The sequence below is a fragment of the Oncorhynchus kisutch genome, linkage group LG7 (assembly GCF_002021735.2).
Source record: "Oncorhynchus kisutch isolate 150728-3 linkage group LG7, Okis_V2, whole genome shotgun sequence".
Taxonomy (NCBI): Eukaryota; Metazoa; Chordata; class Actinopteri; order Salmoniformes; family Salmonidae; genus Oncorhynchus; species Oncorhynchus kisutch.
The window spans coordinates 7,222,519-7,242,780 of record NC_034180.2 but is presented as its reverse complement, the minus strand read 5'-3'; the positions used below and the strand labels follow the sequence as shown (position 1 = coordinate 7,242,780).

The 20,262-nt window shown below is 44.4% G+C and overlaps 2 protein-coding genes and 1 long non-coding RNA gene across 3 annotated transcripts; 2 read left to right on the top strand and 1 right to left on the bottom strand.

Annotated features, from left to right (window-relative positions):
- The first annotated feature begins 66 nt into the window (after positions 1–66).
- Positions 67–8,301, top strand: LOC109894104 (Kruppel-like factor 18). The gene is made up of 6 exons (XM_031828150.1): positions 67–630; positions 1,023–1,153; positions 1,354–1,527; positions 5,905–6,093; positions 6,469–6,580; positions 6,943–8,301. Exons 1-6 carry the CDS (start codon positions 342–344, stop codon positions 7,893–7,895), a joined length of 1,848 nt encoding a protein of 615 aa, XP_031684010.1. The 5' UTR covers positions 67–341; the 3' UTR covers positions 7,896–8,301.
- LOC116374626 (uncharacterized) lies at positions 5,321–5,975 on the bottom strand. The gene is made up of 2 exons (XR_004210518.1): positions 5,860–5,975; positions 5,321–5,679 (listed from the first exon to the last, which is right to left on the bottom strand). It is a non-coding gene; the product is annotated as an uncharacterized LOC116374626 (long non-coding RNA).
- A 1,637-nt stretch (positions 8,302–9,938) lies between the features above and the next one.
- Positions 9,939–17,215, top strand: LOC109894087 (uncharacterized). The gene is made up of 3 exons (XM_020487318.2): positions 9,939–10,386; positions 15,241–15,371; positions 16,102–17,215. The coding sequence occupies exons 1-3, from the start codon at positions 10,128–10,130 to the stop codon at positions 16,714–16,716; spliced, it is 1,005 nt and encodes a 334-aa protein (XP_020342907.1). The 5' UTR covers positions 9,939–10,127; the 3' UTR covers positions 16,717–17,215.
- Positions 17,216–20,262: the final 3,047 nt, after the last annotated feature.

Genomic DNA, 20,262 nt, shown 5'->3' with positions numbered 1-20,262 from the left:
GGCGACAATTAGTTGGAAATCTAGCTACAAAGTGTAATGAATTCACGCTCCAGAACAGTGGGCGAACGCAGCAGGCGGTGGCATACCCCCCCTAAACGATTTGTTGCGGACCGCCATAATACCATAGAGGAAGAAGTAAACGGAAGTGAACGGTGACCAATAATCATTTCCACGTTAGGGTTTTGTTATTTCAAAGTTTTTTTTAACACCCTGGAACTCAATATGACACATTTCACTACACAGCATCACATACCTACCCTATGTAGTGTTTAGTTCGCGTTGGAGACAAGACTTGGTTGATAGATGTTATCTAGGTAACTCTAGCCAGCTAGTTGCTAACAATGGCTAACTGTAACGGTATGGTTTTTCACACTCAAATAGCCTCCATCATGGAGGTGCTAGCAAATGCAGCCGTGGCAGAGATCTGTAAAGTCGTAGACGACGACTATGCAGTGTTTCGTTTGGAAATTTCTCAAAGCCAGAAAGAAAATAGGGGATTGCGGAGGAAACTACAGCTACTAGAACTGAAGGTGGCACGGGAGCGCACAGAGAGGACAATGCGAGAGCGCGTTTTCGCCAGTCGTCCCAGTACTTTCAACATCCTAGACCGATACAGAGGAATGGCAAGAGGTACATTTTGCAAAGGCGTGGGTGCGCGGCCTGTCGCCGTTCTATAGCTATAGAACAGTGCCTGTCGGCTAGTTCCCCTCTGCACGTGTGACTTGTGTTAACGAGAATTGGGTGTTGGATAGTATTCTATAATTCCTCTGATTGCTGAGCTATCTTGCACAAAGATACAATATCGTATTCTAACCAGATTCTTGATTTACTGTATTTCCTATTTACTAATAGAAAACAATGATGCATGAAACATAATCAATCTATAAATAGTATATCAAGAAGTTGATAAGTGTTACCTTACATCCTGGCCAATTCTAGACAGTATCAATAGTATACAATATACTGTTGAGCATTGACAGTTGCTAACCTAACCACTTCTTTTCCCCCAATCGCTCTCTTAGGTGAAGGACATCTGACTGGAGGCCACAGGAGCTTTGTGAAGCCAGCGGGACACAATAAATGGAGAGATGACCAACCAATCATTGTTGATGAGAGGAGTGGAACCTCAACCCAGCATGTTGTCATGATAGAGGTCAGTGCAATATTGTCACATTAAAATTACAGTACATCAAATGTGGCCAGTTCATTTCAGAAAGGCTCCCCTCAGCTATTCACTTGCTTACATGTACGTCCTCATTTATCTTCCATAGAGGAGCTTGTGAGACTTCACTACAACATTGTTATCCAATAAAACTAATGTACCGGTAATAACCTCCTCTTTTCTTGTGTCAGTCTGCAGGTGCAGAGGCTACAGGTCCTGAGGTGAAGCAGGAGATGACTGAAGTAGTGGAGGACCCACGGCACAGCGGAGACGTCCAGACTGGAGCGGCAGGGGAGCCCCTTGTAGCCACAGAGAACCCTACCACCACCCCAGCGCAGTCCAGGACCCAACGCAGCATCATGGAGGTCAGTGGAACACCGAACGCCGTCCTCAAGTTAGAGACCGACACAAAGACTTTAACTGTAACACACAGGCTCTTACATACAGGATCTGTCCACAGATCAGACCCAGAGAGACTGGGGCTGGGGAAGCTAAGCTGTCATCCAGAGCCAGAGGACAATTCATCAATCAATGGCAATATATTTGGAGTCTATTTAGTGACAAAAAAAGGGGTTAAATACATGTAGAAAATTACAAATGTTTCCCAATATTTTTTATATCTCTCAGATATAGGACAGACACTTCAGAATTAACTTACTTTAGATTTTCTTTGGAGGGGCTATCTGTTGTACAATGTAGTGAATCTCATATTCATTGCGTTTGTGTGGGCTAATAGCAGTAAGGTCCAACATGAGATTTTTTTCACATAGATTTTTTTTTTGGGGGGGGGGGGTACTTCAAGGGGTCTTAAAATTCAAAATCAAATATTAAAATTATTCTTGGTATGGCCTTCTTAAAACAATTCCATATAGTTTAGTAGAATCCCTCCCACCCTGGCTTAGACTGTTATGGGTTAAACTGACAGGCTTTTCTTTAGAGGAATGGGGTGGAAACTACCACTTCTTAGAAGCCTGTTTCAAACTGTGGGCTTCCTGTATAGATCGGTGATGAGTGTGTCATTTTCTTTAGTGATCTGAATGCCAAGGAAGCTGACACTATTGTAATCAAAGTCCACGGTGAAATGAAATGATCATTTGATTTATTAAGAAACTCATGGAACATCAAGCTCAGTGAGAGTCCCATCAAATAATACAAATATATCATCTATATAACATTGATATAGTTTGATCATGGATTAAAAAAAGGGATTCTGATCAGGGTTGGGAATGTGATCATGCTCTAAGCCAGTAGTTCCCAACCTTTTTCAGTTGTTGTACCACCAACTGAATTTTGCTCTGCCCGGAGTACCCCTGAAGTATCACCTCGTGTGCATTTTATCAGTAAGTCTATGGTCTCATGAGTCTTCTCAAGTACCCCCTGGGGTCCTAGTAACCCTGGTTGGGAACCACTGCTCTAATTGTCCCATATAAAGATGACCATAATTGGGTGCCATCGTACTCCCCATAGTGGTTCCATTTGTTTGTTAGAAAAAGTCACTTCTAAACGTGAAACAGTTAGTGTGGCAAAAAAGTATTTAGTCAGCCACCAATTGTGCAAGTTCTCCCACTTAAAAAGATGAGAGGCCTGTAATTTTCATCATAGGTACACTTCAACTATGACAGACAAAATGAGGGGGAGAAAATCCAGAAAATCACATTGTAGGATTTTTAATGAATTTATTTGCAAATTATGGTGGAAAATAAGTATTTGGTCAATAACAAAAGTTTATCTCAATACTTTGTTATATACCCTTTGTTGGCAATGACAGAGGTAAATTGTTTTCTGTAAGTCTTCACAAGGTTTGAACACACTGTTGCTGGTATTCTGGCCCATTCCTCCATGCAGATCTCCTCTAGAGCAGTGATGTTTTGCGGCTGTTGCTGGGCAACATAGACTTTCAACTCCCTCCAAAGATTTTCTATGGGGTTGAGATCTGGAGACTGGCTAGGCCACTCCAAGACCTTGAAATGCTTCTTACGATGCCACTCCTTCGTTGCCCGGGCGGTGTGTTTGGGATCATTGTCATGCTGAAAGACCCAGCCACGTTTCCTCTTCAATGCCCTTGCTGATGGAAGGAGGTTTTCACTCAAAATCTCACGATACATGGCCCCATTCATTCTTTCCTTTACACGGATCAGTCGTCCTGGTCCCTTTGCAGAAAAACAGCCCCAAAGCATCATGTTTCCACCCCCATGCTTCACAGTAGGTATGGTGTTCTTTGGATGCAACTCAGCATTCTTTGTCCTCCAAACACGATGAGTTGAGTTTTTACCAAAAAGTTATATTTTGGTTTCATCTGACCATATGACATTCTCCCAATCTTCTTCTGGATCATCCAAATGCTCTCTAGCAAACTTCAGATGGGCCTAGACATGTACTGGCTTAAGCAGGGGGACACGTCTGGCACTGCAGGATTTGAGTCCCTGGCGGCATAGTGTGTTACTGATGGTAGGCTTTGTTACTTTGGTCCCAGCTCTCTGCAGGTCTTTCTGGGATTTTTGCTCACCGTTCTTGTGATCATTTTGACCCCACGGGGTGAGATCTTGCGTGGAGCCCCAGATCGAGGGAGATTATCAGTGGTCTTGTATGTCTTCCATTTCCTAATAATTGCTCCTACAGTTGATTTCTTCAAACCAAGCTGCTTACCTATTGCAGATTCAGTCTTCCCAGCCTTTGACAGCTCTTTGGTCTTGGCAATAGTGGAGTTTGGAGTGTGACTGTTTGAGGTTGTGGACAGGTGTCTTTTATACTGATAACAAGTTCAAATAGGTGCCATTAATACAGGTAACGAGTGGAGGGACCTCTTTTTTTTCTTTGACCCCTTTTTCTTCCCAATTTCGTGGTATCCAATTGTTGTAGTAGCTACTATCTTGTCTCATCGCTACAACTCCCATACGGGCTCGGGAGAGACGAAGGTTGAAAGTCATGCTTCCTCCGATACACAACCCAACCAAGCCTCATTGCTTTTTAAAACAGCGCGCATCCAACCCGGAAGCCAGCCGCACCAATGTGTCGGAGGAAACACTGTGCACCTGGCAACCTTGGTTAGCACGTACTGCGCCCGGCCCGCCACAGGAGTCGCTGGTGCGCGATGAGACATCCCTACCGACCAATCCCTCCCTAACCCGGACGACGCTAGGCCAATTGTGCGTCGCCCCAGGGACCTCCCGGTCGTGGTCCGTTACGACAGAGCCTGGGCGCGAACCCAGGGACTCTGATGGCACAGCTGGCGCTGCAGTACAGCGCCCTTAACCACTGCGCCACCCGGGAGGCCCAGAGGAGCCTCTTAAAGAAGAAGTTACAGGTCTGTGAGAGCCAGAAATCTTGCTTGTTTGTAGGTGACCAAATACTTATTTTCCACCATAATTTGCAAATAAATTCATTAAAAATCCTACAGTGTGATTTTTCAGGATTTTTTTTCTCATTTTGTCTGTCATAGTTGAAGTGTACCTATGATGAAAATTACAGGCCTCTCATCTTTTTAAGTGGGAGAACTTGCACAATTGGTGGCTGACTAAATACTTTTTTGCCACACTGTATTTGTGAGTAACAGCTCTGCTAGGTCTCTGGTACATGAGGAGCTAGGCCAGGATTCTATAGGGCGTTTTTCAAAAAAGAAGCTAGTGGCCTCTTGTCCAATTTAGTGGGGTATTTATGTGTATGGGCTTTCAAACATCAAAACAGGCCACTGATATTAGCATTTTTCATGCATCATGTCCAAATAATCCAAAAGTATATCAAATTGATTGTGAAGCTCAACAAAGTCACATCTTTCCAATGACTTGAATGGGATTTGTACCACAAATGCTAAAACATTAGCATGTGAGACTCGGAGGTTGTGACTTGGTTTTGACTCGAATAATAGTGACTTGGTCCCTCCCACCTCTGGTTTAGAGACACAGACTGATCTGTCTAGAGGGGACTGGAACCAGTACAGTAGTAGTGTAAACTCAGAAGGGTGCCTAGATAAGAAAGGGGAGGGTCTGGTCGTAGATGAGGTGAAAGTGGAGGGTGACATTCTTCCCACATGGAATCCAGATAGTCACCTAGGAGACGGATACTCATAGGGCAGAGATTTCTTAGATTACAGTGAAAGTTTTGTGACAAATCTAAATGTTGCGACCCACTCCCCTTTACACACATTCAGCAATCGCGACCCAGTGTCCACATCGTTTCTTATTTTTAATCAGGTATTGAACTCAAATGACAGGGCTAGAGCTCAGGTTCAGGGAGGGGGAGCCACATCAGGCAACAGTAAAGAGAAACGGTTCCTCTGCATGTTCTGTAACAAAGGCTTCCGCTGCTCCCAGAAGGTGGAGATTCACCAGAGTGTCCACACAGGGGTGAAACCCTTCAGCTGTACCCAGTGTCACATGTGCTTTACAGAGGCTGGCAGCCTGAAGAGGCACTAGAGGAACCACACAAGGGAGAAATTGTACAGAAGAATGTGAGAAGAAGTTCTCCCGCCAGCACCAGCTGAAGATCCTCACTGGAGAAATGTAGTTCGCCTGTACACACTGTGAGAAGAGGTTCTAAATAGCGGACTTATATTTACACACATCATCATATTTATGTCCACCATGATGAGTTTAACAACAATGAAGTCATTCTGTAACTACAGTATAGGACTCAAATGTAGTGGGGAAGCGTAAACACTCCATGTTGAACATGTTTATTATCTGTGTGTGTGTACGTACCTGAGGGAGTATGTCTGTTTAATCTGTATCACCTTTCTCTTCCAGGATGAGGGTCCAGAGGTGCTGCTGGTGAAGGATGAGGGTTCAGAGGTGCTGCTGGTGAAGGATGAGGGGTGTGAGGAGGGTCTACGGAACCCTGAGGGGACCATGATCATGGAGGACAACCAGACTACACCTCCTGAATCCACAGAGGAACCAGCTGAGTTGCACAGGACCACACTCAGTCTCGCTGAGGTGAGCCCACTGTAAACTACTGTCTGAATGGTATTAGGTCAGGGTCTGTATCCACAAAGCCTCTCATTGCAGGAGTGATGATCTAGGATCAGTTTACCCTTTTAGATCATAATGAATAGGATTATATGGAAAGATCAGCACTTCTACTCTGAGACTCTTTGTGGATACGGGCCCAGTTCTTGATTAATTTAGTCTAAAGTGTGGGACCATGCCTTTGATCAAAGCATTAAATAAAGTGTCACGTAATCAAATCAACTAACACGTTTGCATAGTACTCATACCAATCCCTTGTTGCCCAATCAGAATATGCTCCATAGCAGGGTGCTCATATCAGATCTCTTGATCCAACATCCTCTCACTCTGCATCTCTTACAGCCAGTAGACATGGAGGATGGGAAGCCTGATCTGCTGCTAGTCAAAGAGGAGACAATAGAAGACGAACCAGAGAGCATTGACCTGCCAAGTGGACTAAAGAAGGGGGAGCAAGGTAAAGGAGAAATACATATAGCCCATTGTCTTACGTCAGCTGACGTCACTCCAACACCACGCTCGTTCCTCCTCATAGTACCGGTTTCAATTCAAGTGCCAATGCCGTTTATCAAACTCCAGGTGGTGCTTTGGCCAGATGACTTGAAAATAGAGCTCTTTGGCGTCGAAAAAATGAAAAATGGAAGCATATGCAAAAAAAAGTACCTCATACCTACGGTAAAATATGGTAGTAGAGCTTTAATGTTATGGGGCTATTTTGCTGTTCCTGTTTTTGCTTTATCTTTATCAGCGGTGCCAATAATTTGGGACCCGAGTTCTCTTCCATGTCTGTAAAGTCTATTTTGTAACCTCTTCCTGTAGATGGTTGGCTGGAGGCTAACAGTGGAGACTGGATGGCCATCTTGGATTCCCAAACCCAGACGAGTACAGCCAAGGGCTCCAGGGATAACATCAATAAGCCGGCCTGGACCAGAGGCGACATAGTGGCGGCCAGTGGATGGGACAGCGTCCTTAACTCTGGGCTAGGGAGCATTGTTCAACATAACCAGAAACTGACAGTTGAACACAAAACAACATCTAAACTTAATCTCCATGACAACATACTAGTTGAAACCAGGGCAAGGTGTAGATTTAGTCCGCTGGGATGGGGAGGTATCCGTATGAGAACAGACACAGACTCGGCTAGCAATTCTCCGTCCTGCTCCTATAGTTGTGATTCAGAGAGACTGATGGTGCCTCAGGTTAATGCCCTAACAGGTTCTGCCTTCAGCCTTCCTTCTAAAGGATCTATCAACTTGAACATTGACCCTGCGACAACACAGACACTCTCTGGCCTTCGTCCTCCTCACACTCTCCTGTTAAACCAGACCTCAGACAATGCCAATGCCTCAACACTTAATGGCTACACAAGTCCATTGACAATTGACAGTAGTAGTAGTATTGCTATCAGCAGATCCAGTGGCAAAGAGAAGCGCTTCCCATGTTCGTTCTGTGGGAAAGCCTTCAGTTTCCCCAAACAGATGGAGATCCACCAGAGGATGCACACGGGGGAGAAACCATTTGGCTGCCAGCTGTGCCGGGCCAGTTTCTCTCAATCGTCCAACCTGAAGAGGCACCAGAGAGTCCACACAGGGGAGAAACCCTACAGCTGCCCCCAGTGTGAGAAGAGGTTCTCCCGCCAGCACCAGCTGAAGATGCACCTGAAGGTCCATACAGGAGAGAGGCCGTTTGCCTGTACACACTGTGGGAAGAGGTTCTCAGAGAGGAGCTACCTCAGGATACACCAGCAGAAAATGCACACGGCCCATGTATAGAGTATAGAGAGACATGTAATGTAATACTAGTTAGTTTGTAGTTAATTCTGTTGGTAATGGATGTATCGGGAACTGGATGAGGTGAACTGAGGAAAGAATGAGTATGATGAGGCTGAGTAGATGATATGGTGATGGATGGTGTAAAAATGCTTCACTAATGAAGTGACAAACTTTGTCTTTAGGTGTTTTATAGTGAGATAATGATAGTGCCTTAATTCATGATGTATTGAAGCTGTGTGTAATATTGAACCATTTCCAAAGTATTCTATAGTTACATCAAAGCGAAGGTACTAGATTTACAGAAAAGGTCAATTGTGAGAAGTTTTTCTACTTGTCATGTATCGTTTTGTGCAATACATGTGATTTGTAATGCTATTTGTTTAAATTAAATACTAAATTGACTCTGCTGACTGACCTGATTATTTTTGTATCATTGCAGAGACTGAGTTTGGACTCCATGAATTGCTCCATATTGTTATTGCTTTGCAGGAAACTAAGTGATACTGGCAATAAACTTTTCCTTCTCCCTTAACCTGACCTCAACCCCTTTCATCACTAATCCATGGTTCTCTCCCCTGATCAATGCTGCCACGTGATTGTTTTCCCTGCACTCAGTACATTCCAAGCTTGATTGCATCCACCATATACCTTCCTCCTACAGATAACCATTAACCTCTGGTGTAGCCCCTTGGCTATAGCACCCCTCAGGTCTCTATAACTAATTATTAACATTTAAAGCTCAGAAATTCATACCCATCATTAGGTACAGGCTTGACTGTGGTTAGCATTTTATAACATGTTTCTGTGTACAGCAAAGAATGTCTTTTAAACCTTTATGCATTTCTGTATAATCTTTGTAGTTTCCAGTCCATGAAGATCTGCTGATATCCGGTGTTACTGGTTGGAGAGACTGGTGTAGAGACTGGACCTCTGAGGTGGCCCCGGATCAGGAGCAGTTACTCTTCCTTCCTGAGTCAGGACCCAACCAAGAGGGATAGAGACTCAACCACACAGAACACAACCGGTGGACTGAACAACCTCAGTCCTGGTGGTCATCAGAGAGACAGAGGCTCCAGTCAGTGATCCAGTCTGCAGCCCAGACCCTTCTCTTCACAGTCTCAGTGCAGGGATGGAGCAGGGTCTGGGGCTGATAGAGATAGACCCTCCTGTTCCTGTGATACAAAAGCACAGTACTCCTGTTTAACAGAGCAAGTCACCCTGGGCTTCAGCCTTCACAGATAGTGGTGGGAGAAACCCCGGGTGGTAGTCTATCAGCAGGTCTGTCTTCTCCTTCAGGGTTTCATCTAATGCCTGGTGACTTGGTTCATAGGTCTGGACCTGGATCTAGGCTTCCTCTGTTACCCCACCAATACAGACAGGGTCAGAATGGGTGTTCATCACAAGAGGTGTCTGGTTTATAACACAGCACACAATCCCATCAACACCCAAACAATGGCTCAAGGATGGAGGTCAGAAAACGTCCTCTGCTGTCATTGGGTCACAAAGAGGGAGGCCGAGTATTAGGACGGATTCAGACAAGCCGGCTCATGCGAACTATGTGAAGAGGCACCAGACTGTTCACACCAAGGAGAGGCCTTTCAAGTGCAAACTATGTTACAAGAGCTTCTCCTTCCTGACTAGCCTTATCAGACATAGGAGTGTCCACCAAGGGGGGAAATCGTAGCGGTGTGGCTTTATGTATGCAGAAGATGTTTGGGAACTATTCTTTAGCTGAAATATTATAGTTATATGAAGTGTCTTGGTAAGAGGGTAATTAATACCCCGCATTAACCTTTAGTTAACTTGTCATTTGAAACAGGCTTGAGTAAATACTTGTTTTGAGAGACAGTAAACTTAGGCTAGAACAAGGACAGTTTAATATTGATGATGGAATAAAGTCATTATTTTCTACTCTATTCTTGCTAAAAAAGAAGTTTATTCAGCTTGAAATACCGTGATCATGAATAGGAGTTTGTAATATGCAGTACCGGTTTTCAATTAACATACGCTCTTTGAGCTGACGTCAGCCAATAAGATCCTTGCTCTTCAGTAAACGGAAGTAAACAGTGACCAAGAACAAGTTCCCCGTTAACGTTTTTATTGTTAATTGGATGTTTCTTAAACACTGGTACTCAACATGATTAATTTGACTGCACAGTAGCTTACTTGGTGTTTAATTCGCTTTAGAGATGACTCGATAGGTGTTCTGGTAACGCTAGTTAGCTGCTAACAATGGCTAACTGTTTGGTTTTTCACACTCAAATAGCCTCCATCATGGAGGTACTAGCGAATACAGCCGTGGCAGAGATCTGTAAACTCGTAGACGACGACTATGCAGTGTTTCGTTTGGAAATAACTCTAAGCCGGGAAGAGAACAGGACATTGCGCAGGAAACTACAGCTACTAGAACTGAAGGTGTCACGGGAGCGCGTCTTTGCCAGACGTCCCAGTAGTGTCAAGATCGTCGACCGATGCAGAGGAATGGAAAGAGGTACATTTGGCAAAAGGTTGAGTCTGAGCGGCTTTCAAATCAAATTGTATTGGTCACATACACTTGGTTAGCGGATGTTAATGCGAGTGTAGCGAAATGCTTGTGCTTCTAGTTTCATCAGTGCAGTAATAGCTAACAAGTAATCTAACAATTCCCCAACAACTACCTAATACACACATCGACAGGGGTGAATGAGAATATGTACATAGAAATATATGGATGAGCGATGGCTGAGCAGCATTGGCAATATATGGTATAAAATTCATATGAGTAATGTAAGATGTGTAAACATTTATTTAAAGTGGCATTATTTAAAGTGACTAGTGATCCATTTATTAAAGTGGCCAGTGATTGCTGTTTAACAGTCTGATGGCCTTGAGATAGAAGCTGTTTTTCAGTCTCTCGGTCCCAGCGTTGATGCACCTGTACTGACCTCCTCTTCTGGATGGTAGCGGGGTGACCAGGCAGTGGCTCGGGTGGTTGATGTCCTTGATGATCCTCTTGGCCTTTCTGTGACATTGGGTGCTGTAGGTGTCATGGAGGGCAGGTAGTTTGCCCCCGGTGATGCGTTGTGTGGACTGCACCAACCTCTGGAGAGCCTTGCAGTTGACCCGAGCCACTTCCTGTTCACACCGCTAGAGACACCGAGAGACTAAAAAACAGCTTCTATCTCAAGGTCATCAGACTGCTAAACAGCAATCACTTTCAGATACACTGAGTGTACAAAACATGAATGACCCCTCCCATCAGAACAGCTTCAATTCGTGGGTGCATGGACTTTAAAAGGTGTTGAAAGGTTTCCATAGGGATGCTGGCCCATGTTGACTCCAATGCTCCCCAAACTTGTCTAGTTGGCTGGATGTCGTTTAGGTGGTGGACCATTATTGATACACATGGGAAACTGTTGAGCATGAAAAACCCTGCAGCGTTGCAGGCCTTGACACAAACCGGTGCACCTGGCGCCTACTACCATACCCCGTTCAAAGGCACTTAAATATTTTGTCTTGCCCAATCCCCCTCTGAATGCCTCAAATACACAATCCATGTCTGAAGGCTTAAAAATCATTATTTAACCTGTCTACTCCCATTCATATACACTAATTGAAGTTGATTCAACAAGTGACATCAATAAGGGATCATAGCTTTCACCTGGTCAGTCTGTCATGGAAAAAGCAAGGTGTTCTTAATGTGTTGTACACTCAGTGTAAATTTACATTAAAAACAACTCTGTTTTTGTCATGGAGGGCTCATTGCTTCAAAACATGGTTAAAAAATATGCTGCTCTCATTAAAAGGCATGCTTTCAGCTGTTATTACATTTTTTGTTGGTGATACCATAGAACTACTTTTTAATAGGATCTCTATGGGGGACACTTTATCTCGATAATTTGCAGCTTTTAAGCATGTGTCCATTAGGCCTGTTTTTTTTTAAACGCACAAATTAGATTGAGCAAAAAATGCCCTACTTGTGGTCATCTTAAATTAAACTGGTTTTTGACAGTATTAGTGGAGCACAATACCACAGAGGAGTTTACAAGGGAGGAACTCCCTCAAACTTTTATTCCATAGACTGGGATCCGGGTTATGCAGCTGTTACAAGAGCACATTTTTTACTGGCTGTCCATGGGTCGCATAAACAATGATTGATAGGTAGCTTAGCCTACACTTTTCAATTCAACCATTATTGGGGTAAAATACAACTATACATCTGTGAACAGCCATCCACAACCAGCACAGCGGCGGTGTGAATCACATAATGGCTATGTAGATATCAATAATAGACCTTATGTGATATCCATATCGCCCATAGGCTACACCACTGCTGTCAAATCAAATTTTATTAGTCACATGCTTCGTAAACTACAGGTGTAGACTAACAGTGAAATGCTTACTTACGGGCCCTTCTTAACCATTCAGAGTGAGAGAAAATAGAGAAATAATAGGAAAATAATTAATACATAATGAGTAACGATAACTTGACTATATACACAGGTACCAGTACCGAGCCGATGTGCAGGGGTACGAGGTAATGTAGATATGTACATATAACTAGGAATACCATGACTAGGCAACAGGATAGATAATAAACAGTAGCAGCAGGGTATGTGATGAATCCAAAAAGTTAGTGCAGAAAGGGTCAATGCAGATAACCAAATAGCTACCAGGGCTATTTAACTATCTATTTAGCAGTGTTATGGCATAGACCAGGCCTGGGCAACTCCAGTCCTCGGGGACCTGATTGATGTCACACTTTTGCCCAAGCTAACACAACTGACTCCAATAATCAACAAAACATGATCTTCAGTTAAAAATGCAATTATTTTCAATCAGGTGTTTTTGCTAGGGATGGGGGGGAAAGTATGACCCCAATCAAGCCCTCAAGGACTGGAGTTGCCCAGGCCTGGCTTAGAGGGTAGTAGCTGTTCAGGGTCCTGTTGGTTCCAGACTAGGTGCATCGGTACTGCTTGCCGTGCGGTAGCCGAGAGAACAGTTGATGACTTGGGTGGCTGGAGTCTTTGACCATTTTTAGGGCCTTCCACTGACACCGCCTGGTATAGAGTTCCTGGATGGCAGGGAGCTCAGCCCGAGTGATGTACTGGGCTGTACACACTACCCTCTGTAGTGCCTTGTTGTTGGTTACCAAGCAGTTGCCATACCAAGCGGTGATGCAGCCAGTCAATATGCTGTCAATCGCTCTCGACCTGCTCCTCTACAGCCCCGTCGATGTGAATGGGGGCGTGCTCAGCCCTCCATTTCCAGTAGTCCACGATCAGCTCCTTTGTCTTGCTGTTGAGGGAGAGGTTGTTGTCCTAGCACCACACTGCCAGGTCTCTGACCTCCCTATAGGCTGTTTCATCGTCGTCGGTGATCAGGCCTACCAACGTGTGCTGTCAGCAAACTTGATGATGGTGTTGGAGTTGTGCGAGTCCACGCAGTTGTGGGTGAACAGGGAGTACAAAAGGGGACTAAGCACACACCCCTGATGGGCCCCAGTGTTGAGGGTCAGTGTTGGCAGATGTTTTGTTGCCTACCCTCATCACCTGAGGGTGGCCCGTCAGGGATTCCAGGATCCAGTTGCAGAGGGAGGTGTTCAGTCCCAGGGTCCTTAGCTTAGTGATGAGCTTGGAGGGCACTATGGTGTTTAACGCTGAGCTGTAGTCAATGAACAGCATTCTCACATAGGTGTTCCTCTTGTCCAGATGGGAGAGGGCAGTGTGGAGTGCGATACAGATTGCATCTGTGTATCTTTTGGGGCCATATGCAAATTGGAGTGGGTTCAGGGTGTCCGGGATGATGGTGTTTATGTGAGCCATGACAAGCCTTTCAAAGCATTTCATGGCTACAGATGTAAGTGCTAGAGTGCGATAGTCATTAAGAAAGGTTACCAGGCCTTCTTGGGCACAGGGACTATGGTGGTCTGCCTGAAACATGTAGGTATTACAGACTGGGCCAGGGAGGTTGAAAATGTCACTTGGCAGCTAGTCAGTGGAGGCTCTGAGTACATGTCCTGATAATCCATCTGGCACTGTAGCCTTGTGAAAGTTAACCTGTTTAAAACTTCTTATGCCTTAGATCCCGTTAACGGGATCGACATAACAACAGCCAGTGAAAGTGCATGGCGCCAAATTCAAAACAACAGAAATCTCATAATTTTAATTCCTCAAACATAGAAGTATTTTACACCATTTTAAAGATAAACTTGTTGTTAATCCCAACAGTGTCCGATTTCAAAAAGGCTTTACGGCGAAAGCACACCAAACGATAATGTTAGGTTTGCGCCTAGTCACAGAAAAACACAGCCATTTTTCCAGCCAACAAGAGGAGTCACAAAAAGCAGAAATAGAGAGAAAAATTTATCACTAATCTTTGATCTTCATCAGATGACACTCATAGTACTTCATGTTACACAATACATGTATGTTTTGTTCAATAAAGTTCTCTCTTTTTCCCTTTTTGCTAGCGTGTTCAGCCCAGTAATCCGAAATTCTTGACGCGCTATCACTAGGAGCAGACAAAGTCAAAAAGTTCCTTTACAGTCTGTTGAAACATGTCAAAGGAAGTATAGCATCAATCTTTGGGATGTTTTTAACATAAATCTAAAATAATGTACCAACCGTAGAATTCCTTTGTCTTCAGAAATGCAATGAACTCAAGCTAACTCTCACGTGAACGCACGTGACCAGCTCATGCCACTCTGGCAGACCTCTGACTCATTCAGCTCCCATTCCCCCCCCTTCACAGTAGAAGCATCAAACAAGGTTCTAAATACTGTTGACATCTAGTGGAAGCCTTAGGAAGTGCAATATGACCCCATAGACACTGTATATTCAATAGGCAAAGAGTTGAAAAACTACAAACCTCAGATTTCCCACCATTGCCTGCCATATGAGTTCTGTTATACTCACAGACATCATTCAAACAGTTTTAGAAACTTCAGAGTGTTTTCAATCCAAATCTACTACTTATATGCATGTTCTAGCTTTTGGGCCTGAGTAGCGGGCAGTTTACTCTGGGCACCTTATTCATCCAAGCTACTCAATACTGCCCCCAGCCATAAGAAGTTAAAGGTGTTACTCACATCGGCTACACAGAGCATGATCACACAGTTGTCCAGAACAACTGGTGCTCTCATGCATGGTTTGTTGGTTTTTACATATCATAGGAAAATATTATTGCCAGGAAATAGAAACAGTAGAACGTGTGTTGATATAGTGTGGGCAGTATAAGGGAGAGAGATATTTGCGTCTGTATGAGAGAGAATGGGATACAGAAATGAAGTGTAATGAGTCCATTTGAGTAGAATATGAACTGATACAGTATCTGACCACCTCTTTTCCCCCAATCACTCTCTTAGGTGAAGGACATCTCACTGGAGGCCACGGGAGCTTTGTGAATCCAGTGGGACAGAATGCTTGGAGAGATGACCAAACAATCACTGTTGGTGAGGGGAGTGGAACCTCAATCCAGCACATTATCGTGATAGAGGTTAGTGTAATAGTGTTGCATAAAAATGGTGTTACTTTGTAAATCAAATGTGGCCAGTTTATTTTCAGGAAGGCTCTCCTCAGCTATTCACTTGCTTACATGAAACCCAGTACAAAAAAGGCTAGGGAATTATGCATATTTTTGAGTAATTATGCATAATTTGGCTTCATTTTTGGTGAAAAAAATGTCTAGATTTTATTGTATGTGCACTGTAGAGCCCATTATACTCAGTTGGTACTAAATATGAACAGAGGACATTTATTAACAAGCTCTTATTCAATTTGAAAAAATGATTAAACTGCCATAAACTCTACTATTTCTGAGATATTTACCTATTAGAAACAATTTGAATATCAAACTCTTAAATTACACACACTTACCATAAAACGTGCTAATTGTGATGGTAGCCATTTTGAAGAACCATAAAGAAAAAATGATGGTGACACACCCCCACGTGATATCATTGAAAAGCCCAGAATGTCCTCTCAAAGTTACAACAGGATCTAACACAGTGGCATGTATGGCTTTAGATCAAAAACAAATGTTCATTAGAAAGGACAAAAATGAATTACTGGGTCTCGGGATATTTCAGGAAGACTCCCCTCAGCTATTCACTTGTTTACATGTACATCCTCATGTATTTGCCATAGGGGAGCTTGTGAGACTTCCCTACGACATTTTTATCCAATTCGACTCATGTACAGGTAATAACCTCCTCTCTTCTTGTCAGTCTGCAGAGGCTGCAGGTCCTGGAGGATCATCTCTGGTGAAGCAGGAGAGGTCTGAAAGAGAGGAAGACCGACGGCACAGCAGAGACATCCAGACTGGAGTAGCAGCTGGAACGTCCCCTGTAGCCACGGATGACCCCACCATTGCCCCAGCGCAGCCCTGGACCCGAAGCAGTGGAACGCTGAACGCCGTCCTCAAGTCAGAGACCGACATCAAGACTTTAATTGTAACACAAAGGCTCTTGCACACAGGATCTGACCACAGATCAGACCCAGAGAGACTGGGGCCACTGGGTTGTCCTACTGCTCCTGGCTCAGAGTATTTACCGGTATTTCAACATAGCCAAAGGATGGTTCATTCCCATGGAGATGGTGACACGTTAGCCACTGGCGGTGATGATCTGTCTTGTTCTTACGCTACAGAGATGGCCCCTGGCAACATGCGCTTGGGTTTAGAGACACAGACTGATCTGTCTAGAGGGGACTGGAACCAGTACATTAGTAGTGTATACTCTGAAGGCTGCCAAGATAAGAAAGGGGAGGCTATAGTGGTAGAGGTGAAAGTGGAGGGTGACGCTCCTCCCACATGGAATGAAAATTGTCCGTCTCCTAGGTGACTCTCACAGGGCAGAGATTTCTTAGATTACAGGGGAAGCTTAGAGACAAATCTAAATTGCGCCAACCACTCCCCTTTACACGCATTCAGAGATCGCGACCCAGTGTGCACATCGATGACACGTTCCGATTCACACGGCCACTTCCTTTCAGAACTGAAATGACCAAAGGGCCAAGGCTCGGGGAGCAACATCGGGCAATGGTAAAGAGAAACGGTTTCTCTGCATGTTCTGTAACAAAGGCTTCAGCTGTACCCAGAAGGTGGAGATTCACCAGTGTCCACACAGGGGTGAAACCCTTCAGTTGTACCCAGTGTCACATGCGCTTCGCCCTGGCTGGCAAACTGAAGATGCACCTGATGGTCCACACAGGAGAGAGGCCATTCGCCTATAGGCATTGCGGGAAGAGGTTCTCAGAGAGGAGCTACCTAGGTTTCCATCCCAATTGGTGACAGATTTTCATTGTGAATATTGTAACCGTAAAAGCCTTGGTTTCATGCATGTTAACATCAAAAGCCTCCGTCCTAAGTTTGTTTTATTCACTGCTTTAGCACACTCTGCCAACCCTGATGTCCTAGTCGTGTCTGAATCCTGGCTGAGGAAGGCCAACAAAAATTCTGAAATGTCCATCCCCAACAACAACATTTTCCGTCAAGATAGAACTGCCAAAGGGGGAAGAGTTGCAATCTACTGCAGAGATAGCCTGCAGAGTTCTGTCATACTATCCAGGTCTGTGCCCAAACAGTTCGAGCTTCTACTTTTAAAAATCCACCTTTCCAGAAATAAGTCTCTCACTGTTGCATCTTGTTATAGACCCCCCTCAGCTGTGCCCTGGACACCATATGTGAATTAATTGACCCCCATCACTCTTCAGAATTCGTACTGTTAGGTGACCTAAACTGGCATATGCTTAACTCCACGGCCGTCGCACAATCTAAGCTAGATGCCCTCAATCTCACACAAATGATCAAGTAATCTACCAGGTACAACCCTAAATCACTAAACATGGGCACCCTCATAGATATCATCCTGATCAACTTGCCCTCCAAATACACCTATGCTGTCTTCAACCAGTATCTCAGCGATCACTGCCTCATTGCCCGTGTCCGCAGTCAAACGACCACCCCTCATCACTGTCAAACGCTCCCTAAAATACTTCAGAGAGCAGGCCTTTCTAATCGACCTGGCCGGGGTATCCTGGAAGGATATTAACCTCATCCCGTCAGTAGATGATGACTGGTTGTTCTTTAAAAGTGCTTTCATCACCATCTTAAATAAGCATGCCCCATTCAAAAAATGTAGAACTAAGAACAGATATAGCCCCTGGTTCATTCCTGACTTGACTGCCCTTGACCAGCACAAAAACATCCTGTGGCGTACCGCATTAGCATCAAATAGCCCCTGCGATATGCAGCTTTTCATTGAAGTCAGGAACCAATATACACAGCCAGTCAGGAAAACAAAGGCTAGCTTTTTCAAACAGAAATTTGCATCATGTAGCACTAATTTCAAAGAGTTCTGGGACACTATAAAGTCCATGGATAATAAGAGCACCTCCTCCCAGCTGCCCACTGCACTGAGGATAGGAAACACTGTCACCACCGATAAATCTACGATAATCAAGAATTTCAATAAGCATTTTTCTACGGCTGGCCATGCTTTCCACCTGGCTACCCCTACCCCGACCAACAGCTATGCTCCCCCCGCAGCAACTTGCCCGCCCCCCCCTACTTCTCCTTCACCCAAATCCAGATAGCTGATGTTCTGAAAGAGCTGCAAAATCTGGATCCCCTACAAATCAGCTGGGCTAGACAATCTGGACCCTCTCTTTCTAAAATTATTCACCGCAATTGTTGCAACCCCTATTACTAGCCTGTTCAACCTCTTTCGTATCGTCTGATATCCATAAAGATTGGAAAGCTGCCGCGGTCATTCCCCTCTTCAAAGGGGGAGACACTCTAGACCCAAACTGTTACAGACCTATATCCATCCTGCACTTCCTTTCTACTGCTTTCTAAAGTCTTCGAAAGCCAAGTTAACAAACAGATCAAATCCCACCGTACCAAGCCCCTCAGCCTTCTGCAAAATGTACCTCTTGTCATTCCTCTGTATCGGTCGAGGATCTTGACACTACTGGGAAGACTGGGGAGGACGCGCTCTCGCATTGTCCTCTCTGCGCGCTCCCATGATAGCGTTAGTTCCAGTAGCTGTAGTTTACTCCGCAATGACCTGTTTTCTTTCTGGCTTTGAGTTATTTTTAAACGAAACACTGCATAGTCGTCGTCTACGAGTTTACAGATCTCCAAACCATACAGTTAGCCATTGGCAGCAGCTAGCTAGCGTTACCTAGATAACATGCGTCTATCAACCAAGTCCTGTCTCCAACGCAAATTTTAGACTAACCGAGGTAAGTATTCCAGTGTGTTAAAACGTCTAAATACAGTAAAAACGCCCAAGTGTAAATTGTTATTGGTCACTGTTCGTGTCCGTTTACTTCTTCTGTGGTACTTTTGGGCGTTTGGCATCCCACGTTGTTAGTGTATTACCGCCACTTGCTACTGTGCTGGAGTGGAGTGTGGGCCAGAGACCCCGGAGGAACGAAATATTGCCTGCCTGTCCCGTTTATCTTAGAAAATGAAACAGATACTGTATCAGTTCATATTCTACTCAAATGGACTCATTACACTTCATTTCTGTATTCCATTCTCTCTCATACAGACGCAAATATCTCTCTCCCTTATACTGCCCACACTATATCAACACACGTTCTACTGTTTCTATTTCCTGGCAATAATATTTTCCTATGATATGTAATTACTTATTCAGCCGGCTGTGTCCCAACCTATGTCGAGTTAAGGTGGACTCCTATCATCTTTCACGTGCTCCCGTCCCCAAAGTTTTAAGAGCATCTTGACTGGCTGCACACCGCTTGGTACGGCAACTGCAAGGCACCCGACCGCAAAGCACTACAGAGGGTGGTGAGCACAGCCCAGTACATCACTGGGGCCAAGCTCCATACCATCCAGGAGCTCTATATCAGACAGTGTCAGAGGAAGGCCCAAAAACTGGTCAGACTCCAGCCACCCAAGACAGACTGTTCTCTCTGCTACCGCACAACAACAGCGGAACAGCTTGTAACCCCAAACCATAAGACTGCTAAATAGCTAATGAAATGGCTGCCCTTACTACCTACATTGACCCTTTTTTGTACTAATTCTCTTGCACTGACTCGGTACTGGTACACCCCGTATATATCCATGTTATTTTTTACTCCGTATTGTTATTCACTGTGTATTTATTCCTTGTGTCACTTTCATAAAAATAAAAAAAATCTTAACTCTGCATTGTTGGAAAAGAAACTGTAAGTAAGCATTTCACTGTTAGTCTACACCTGTTCTTTACAAAGCATGTGACAAAATTTGATTCCATTTTTCTCCTCTGTATATGGAAGAGATGCCTCCCCTTAGTGTCTCTATTCCACTGCTCCCGCCATCTCTGCACAAAGACTGTCCATATCAGGCCTTTTGCCTCTGCCTTGCTCATTGGAAC

What these genes read in the sequence shown, in the direction of transcription:
- LOC109894104 (XM_031828150.1), top strand. Translation starts at nt 342, where the DNA reads ATGGCTAACTGTAACGGTATGGTTTTTCACACTCAAATAGCCTCCATC. An exon ending in AGCATGTTGTCATGATAGAG is followed by an intron (nt 1,154 to 1,353) that starts GTCAGTGCAATA and finishes TTCTTGTGTCAG; the next exon opens with TCTGCAGGTGCAGAGGCTAC. An exon ending in CCCAACGCAGCATCATGGAG is followed by an intron (nt 1,528 to 5,904) that starts GTCAGTGGAACA and finishes TTTCTCTTCCAG; the next exon opens with GATGAGGGTCCAGAGGTGCT.
- LOC109894087 (XM_020487318.2), top strand. Translation starts at nt 10,128, where the DNA reads ATGGCTAACTGTTTGGTTTTTCACACTCAAATAGCCTCCATCATGGAG. An exon ending in ATGCAGAGGAATGGAAAGAG is followed by an intron (nt 10,387 to 15,240) that starts GTACATTTGGCA and finishes TCACTCTCTTAG; the next exon opens with GTGAAGGACATCTCACTGGA. An exon ending in AGCACATTATCGTGATAGAG is followed by an intron (nt 15,372 to 16,101) that starts GTTAGTGTAATA and finishes TCTTCTTGTCAG; the next exon opens with TCTGCAGAGGCTGCAGGTCC.